General features: G+C 35.9%; 1 protein-coding gene across 1 annotated transcript in view; it reads right to left on the reverse strand.

Moving 5' to 3' along the window:
• Window positions 1–5,321, reverse strand: part of Tspan8 (tetraspanin 8) — a 30,956-nt gene extending 25,635 nt beyond the window's left edge. Inside the window, exon 1 of the mRNA XM_047551281.1 lies at window positions 5,000–5,321. Coding sequence (XP_047407237.1) covers window positions 5,000–5,059 — 60 coding nt within the window. The 5' untranslated portion in view covers window positions 5,060–5,321. The remainder of the gene's footprint in view (window positions 1–4,999) is intronic.
• Between the last annotated feature and the right edge of the window lie 2,316 nt (window positions 5,322–7,637).

Consider the following 7,637-nt stretch of genomic DNA (forward strand, 5'->3'; position numbering starts at 1 on the left):
CCAACACAAATGAATGTAGATACTTCAGTCTACAAAGGCAAGTTAATTTCAAGACCATAATCTCTCCTAGAAAGTAGCTTGTGCAGTCCCTGGTAGCAGGTTTGAAGTCATTTGGGCAGGGAAATATGGGATCCCAGGTACCCAAAGTGGAGCCTCAGAGTGGGCATATTTCCTCTATCCCTACAGATTCCTGTCCCTGTGAGGAAAGAGGAGGGTCAGAGGTGGGTTAAAATTACATTAATTTTAAAAGCTCATTATGTATAAAATACTGTCACACCTGATTCTAATATTCTCAAGTTAAAAAACAATATGACGATTGGAATCAGAAAAAATGTATTTTGAACTACTGTTGTATGTCAGATCTTGGTTTTAGGCTTTCATACTGTGTCTTAGCTAATTCTTTGTAAAAGAAAAATTATCATCTTCCTGGAAAAATTATCATCTTTTATTTTCAAATGCAGAGACGAGGGCATAGAAAAGTCATTGAACATATTTCAGGTAACAAAGCAGGACAGAAGCACATCTGGTGATATTCAGGTCAAGTACTCAGACACTGGGCTCTAATGCCTTTTGTCATCAACCAACACTAAATGTATAATGTCAGACAACTTCTGTTTTTACCAAGTTCACACATTTCAGCCACTTTTAAGTCTTTGTCTTGGGGCATCATCTATGGACAGAATAAAATATAATTGCGTCTGATTATTTTTAATATACCCCGATCTCAGTTATGTTTGCTTTGCTTCCAGATTTTTAATCATTCTCAGCACATCCAATCTAGAGGCCCAGGCACAACAAAAACACAATAATAGACACTGAAATGCTGGTTCCTGGGTTCACGCCACAAGCAGTCTTCTGCTCTGTCCAAGTCTCCTCATGCATCGGCTTCCTTCAGTTGCTAATACCTTTGCCTTTACAGCTTGGCTCCTTCTTCTCTTCTTGCCTCATTGGGATTGGTAATCCTACCTCACTCTATTTTGCCTCATTTAGAGTTTTCCTGTCCATATCTCTCTGTCTCCAGTCATTATTATACTGCATTTTCCATTGGAAAGCCCCATGTTCCATGTTTACCCAAACCTTTAAGAAAGTCTAATTATCTACTATACTCTCAGGTCTGAACTTTCTGAGAGGAGCAAAAGAAATGTGGGTATTTCATCAGTTTTTTCACTCTTTTTTTTTTTTTTTTTTTTTTTTTTTGTACTGGGGATCGAACTCAGGGCCTTGTGCTTGTGAGATAAGCACTCTACCAGCTAAGCTATCTCCACAGCCCAATCATCAGTTTTTAATTAAAGACTTAAAGAGGTTTTGCACCTATAACTTCTCTATCATCTATAGCACCTCAAACTCTCTAATTTGCAGCAAACTCTAGAATGAATGGTTAGAAATGATTTTTGTATTTACATATTTCTCCTCAATTAGTAATTCTAACAAATTGAAATTCCTGCATATTTATGTGACCTATTTCAAGTTCTCCCCCAAAAGAAACTGGTATGTTTAATTTAAATGACCAAATGCATATCTTAAAGATATTTCAACATCTGGCCCCACTTTGCAAAAACTTAGTTTTGAAAGTTACCCCAGAAAGAATGCATTTGAAAACATAAGGCCATGGGCATCCACAAGAAAACCACATCAGTGGGACTGTTAAAATTTTTGCTTAAGTAAACATTAAGAATGTGACAAATTGCTAATTTCCTATGAAGGATCATAAAATCCTAACTGCAAGCTCTGGGTTGGGGGTAGAGGGAAGAGTAGAAATAGAAACATTCCCTAATCTCAGATACCCAGCCTACTCAGACACTCAGATTTTGATTTTAAAATACTGATGTCACATGTTGGCTAAGGAATAACCAATGATCTTTAAAACCATTGCTCTAGTTTTTCTTTCTGAAGGATTCCATTTCAGGATTTCTTACACAGAGATTGTAAAATCCAAGATGCAGGCTGCCAGGAAGAGATCCTGAAGGAAGTTAGAACTATCTAACTGAAATCTACAGCATCAGAAATATTTTGTGTTATCAGAAAAACAGAATCTTCAGAGCTCCCCAGGAAAGCCAGGACAGTGTCTGGGTACAACATGGTACAGACTTCTACAACTGACCTTGAACCTCAATCTTAAATAAATAACCCCAGACCTATGACATACTCCTTTTCCTAGATTGTCTTTATCATTTGGGTTTAAAATTCAGATCTATTCCAAGTTCCCAATTAGTTATCTAACAAGGTGTGTGGGGGGGGAGGAGGGATTAACAACACTTACCAACTTGCTTTTATGCAAGAAAGATATATTTTTTATTGTTTTCTAATTTGAAGATTGTTATTGGTTTGGGTGCTTTGGGATATCTTACTAAAATTGGAGCCATCAATTTATTAGTATAAAGTTATTAATATATTGATAGTTGGTTTGTTTAAAAGGACCACATATATTCTGTATCATAGAAAGAAGACAATGACTGCAGTTCTTAGGATTTCCTGGAGAAATAACTAATTACAAGTCAGGGCAGGAAAATGCAAATGATCTTGGAGCATCGTGATATACCACATAAGGAAGAAAATATCAAAGTTATTAGGATCATATCAAAAAGACTCAGAAGCCAACTTGAAGAAGCTCCTAGTGGTCAAACATGGAAAAATAGCACATTAAAAAGGATAAGAACTGTAATGGAACTTATCATTTCATAAGGATACTTAAAGAAAGACAAACATCATTGCTGAATGATACTAGTAAGCCAACTCATTGTTTGAAAACTGGTAAATGAAAATTAAGAAAGAAGTATTCATGCTACTTTTTATTTAATTATGTATGATTGGTATACACACACACACACACACACACACACACACACACACATACACACATACATACATATATACTGGGTACCACTGGCAATCTAAATATTCTTAGTAAATGAGAATATTCTCCTTATGGAAAGTATTCCAGCTAATATATGCAGAAAAGTTCATAGAACTAGAATAGCAGCAAATTTCACCTCAATGAATTAAAAATGGAGCACTTGAGCATCATTACAGAAATGTGACACATGGTGTGCCTCCTGATGAAAGAACACACTATCACTTATGATGTAGTTGTGCAAAGAAAAAATACCAAACCTAAGGCTTATGAAACTATCTCATGTAACTATTAACTTTCAGATAGTACAGAGAGACATGTTAAGTTACACTTTGAGTACACAAATAGGAAAACTCAGACCATAGAAAAATGTGATAAGCCAAACAGCACACACCATTATATAAAATTTGAGGGGGGGAGAAAAAAGATGAGTTGGAGGGAGAATCTACAGATTGACTAAAAATGACATAGAAACATATCAGTCAGTCACAATGTGTGTGGACCTTACTTGGACCTGAATCCTAACAGAAATATTTCTGAGGCAACTGGAAATTGGAGCCCTAGATGGATATTTCATAATTGATTAAGAAATTCTTACGAAGTTTTTAAAGTATGATAATTATATTGTGGCTATACTTTTTAAAGGAAATATTTTCTTTCAAATATATATATCAAAATACTGATAAATGAAATGGCATATTTTAGATTGCTTCAAAATAGCAGGGGACAGGGGAAATGAATGAGCATGAATAAAGAAAGATTGGCTGTGGATTCAAGGCTGTTGGGGTTGGGTGATGGGGTCAGTTAGCTTATTTTATCTTTTGTGAATGTTGGCAGGTCTCCATAATAATCAGCTAAAAACAAAACCAAGCCAAAGAACATAAGCATTTCTTTCTTTATATTCTACTCCCAATGTTTTAAATATTTCAAGGGAAGAAATTTATCAGAACCAATGTTAGAAAGCACATATGTGCATGAGCTTCATTTAATATTTTCAGAAGCAGTTCATTTTTTGAGGGAAAGAAGAAAGTACAAAGAACAAACCTTCTTTTTATTTTATTTATTCGTATATCCCTTTATTTAATTTACCAGTATGTCATCTGTATTCATTAGGGCTACTGACCATTGAATGGAAAGTCATTCTATGCAATAAAGCTGTACTCATGTAGTTAAGTTCAATAAAGTTCAACATTATTTTAATAGTATATAAATTTACCAACATATAGATACTGGCTGGCTGCTTACTGAAGGCAACCAAATGCAAAAGCAAACACAGAATTCTATTCTCTTTGTACCATGTAATCTATTTTTCAATCCAGCATACAACATGATTTTTCTTATTTAAGCACTATTCCACTAATTTACTTTTGGACAAATAAAAGCTGAATTATATATGCTAAAAATGATAAGGTCACTTTCCAACATCCCAGCCTGCCCTTTTCACACCTTGTTTTTCAATTTCCAATGTTAGATGCTACTTAAAACTTCCTTGCTAGTCTATGTCAATAGGCTTTCAAGAGAAATATAATTTGCTAAATACAAACCCTGCCACTTAAAAGGTAGGTTGATGACACATCAAAATTCTGATTTTTATAATCTCTAAACATATCCACTAGCCTAATCTTATGATTAAATAATTTTATTGTTTTCCCTTCAAGTTTTCATGACTCATTTTTTTTTCCTTTGGGACTCTGAAAATGACCTTCTTCTCATGTCTTTCTCATCCCACAACCAGTTAGCCACCTGTTTCAAACCCAAATGTAAAAAGGGGAATCAGGATACAGGCTCTGGATGAATCGGACCCTGTTTTTCCCATAGAGTCCTTAAACAGAGGAGCCCTGATTGATACACAACTAAAAATAATTTTCCTTTAATGAAGGGGTAGTTTTTCCTTTGATTGTTTTTGCAACAATATCAAAACATTTATGCAGTGTTTATCCTTATAGATCCTGAAGTGCACTTTTTTGACTAATTGACTTATTTTTAATTGCCGAAGTAACCAAAGAAAGAACAAATAATCCAAACGAGTAATGGAAAATACATTTTCTTCCTCATCCTATTTCTCTAGTATAGAGTCTGTTCTTATTTATGATATTTATATCAGAATCCCCTTCCTTGCATAAAATTGATAATAAAAAAAACACTTACCCACAACACGAAGTTGAAGATAAACATAGAATATTTTATAAAGACATTCACACCTGCCATTTCGAAAAAGGAGCAGGAATCCAGATGCCAGGAAACAAACTATTCGTTCTAAGAGTGTCCTTCAATATGCTCTAGAGCTATTGCCTGCAGACAGTGCTGTGCCCAGGGCCTCAGAGCAGAAATAGAAAGCAAAGAAGTAGAAGGGGGGCAGGGGGGACAAAGGAAGAGAAATTCAGTTATTACAATGGATAAGAAATTAACCCACACATTTAAATATCACTATGGCTATCTCCAGGCAAGTTTGAGCTTTTGCTTATCATGGCTCCTGAGGCACTGGGCCAGGATATTTATTATCCTTTCTCAAAAACTGCCCCCTCTAAAGTAAACAGATATCAAGTTAAGGGAGTGGCGCTGGATCAGAGGGGAGAATGGCATAGTGAGATCGTGGGTGGTTAGACTTCAGAAACCACAGCCTTATTTTCCTGCCTTCTGTTGAACCATAGGGAAATAGGTCATTTTGCTCTCAGGTAAAGGGATTATGTCTCGACTCATTTCTGCATTGCATTTTGTCAAGAATATTAATTTTTTTCCAGATACAGTAAAATGCACTTAAAATTTTCCTAAAACTTCAAGCTTAGGTACAGAAACCTTTTATCATTAACCTCAGAATTGTGAAACAACCATTACATGTATCTGCCTTCTGAAGCTTCTAACTTTGTTTTCAAAACAGACCAAGGGAGCTGCTTTAAATGCACTACAGTGGTGGGGGTACAGAGGGAGAGGCAGCCTTGCCTATAAGGTAAGATTACTCTGTTTTTATCTTTATTTCTTTACAATGCAAAATAAATTCCCAGGAGCTACTCTCTGACTGTCCCATTGTGCTCTTGTTATAATGTGTAGCCAGTCTTGGTAGCTTGGTGTGTTTTTAAGGGGATACTGTGCTTTCTTTCTTCTGATAGATTATGTGTAGCAACAACTCCATTCTACCAACTCAGTTTCTGGATTCTGGATTCTCTTGGAACCCCCAACCCCCCAAAAAAGGGAAGGTGGTCAGGGATCTCTGATTATATATTCTGTAGTTTGTTTCTAGTGCTAACACAAGGCAACTGTATCCAGATCAAGGCAAAAATTATCTGACCTAATCAGGGAGGTGTAGACTGCTTTGCATAAACAACCCAGGTCATACAAGTTTCCACATTGCCTCTCAAAAGGAGCTCCCTAAATAAAAGAACCTTATACTTCACAAGGTTGTTGGGGAAATAATCCTTAAACTCTTTATAAATTCTATACAATAAGCAAGCAGGGACTTCTTCCAAAAGAAAAATATTTTTCTAATTTTCATTAATATACAATCCTATTTCCTAAAAATAAGTAATGTATTTCAATGCATTATTGACAATAATATTTAGGGTTGAAGGTCAAATTTAGAATTAGTTCCAAAAATAACAATGACTTAAGATTTAAATCATCACTAACATTGCCCGTGTTCTGTGCTGCTTCCTCCTAGTAAATGGAAATAATTTCACACACTTCTACTGAGATGCTAGTGCATATAAGAATCTATAAAATTCATATAAGAATTCATATAAGAATCTGAAAAAAGAAAATGTATTCGACTGAAAAACAAAATGAATTTGTAGTCCCAAAACAATTAGATATCACACAGAGGTAAAATCAAAAGTAAAATATATTTAAATAATTGTTTTGTTGACAAAAATCTGAGTACCTACTTATTTTCAGTTTAGATTTTCTGGTGAATGAAGAAGAATCTCCTTTAAAAGAATACAGTCTGTAGTTAAATCATTCTTGAATGCTGAAATGCAATCAATAGATGTGCTTTTACGGGAAAATGACTCTGTGGAATAGAACAGTCCAATTCAAAACCAATATGGCACTGTTCATTCCTCTCACTTTCCTGCTCAGTGAATGTTCAAATCGCACAGTACTTGCCCAAGCTAAATACTGTAGGGTCATTTTGTATTCCTCTTTCTTTCTTACCTCACATCAATGATTCCCCATGGTCTGTTAAGCTCCTAAATTTCCTTCATCTGTTTGCTGCGTCTCACCCTTTGACCATTGCCATTATCCAGCCCTGAACATCTCTTGTCCCTTCAATGAAATCATAATTGGTTTCCCTGACAGCCACTTCCCCCCAGCTGCCCTAGCACTCCAGAATTCCTCTTATTAAAAGCCAACCTAAGGATGGTTTCTTATTACTTATGGGATAAATTTCAGACTCCTTAGGATGCATTTGAAGCACATGGTACCCACCTAGTAGAACTCTCTCCTGCTGCCTCTACTCCCAGCCTCTAGAAACACAGAATTAGTTCAGTGGCCTGTAGCATATTATGGCCTTTTATGCCTTCGGGTCATGCTGTTCCTCCTTCCTGGAATACCCTTTCCTACCATCTCTACCTTGGAGAATTATCACAAACACCCTTTGGTGCTCAGCTCTTTGCCTGCAGAGGTTTCCCTTCCTCATTTGCTGCCTCGCTCTTGCCTCTCAGTCCTCACACCCAATATGACTAGAACAAACCTTTACTCTGCAGTTGCCATCCTGTATTTGTTTATTTGTGTCTCTCTCCTAGTTGATCCTTTATGCCTAAAAGGATCTGAAGTCACAGAAACTGAAAATAAA

This window comes from Sciurus carolinensis, chromosome 4, assembly GCF_902686445.1.
Source record: "Sciurus carolinensis chromosome 4, mSciCar1.2, whole genome shotgun sequence".
Classification (NCBI taxonomy): Eukaryota; Metazoa; Chordata; class Mammalia; order Rodentia; family Sciuridae; genus Sciurus; species Sciurus carolinensis.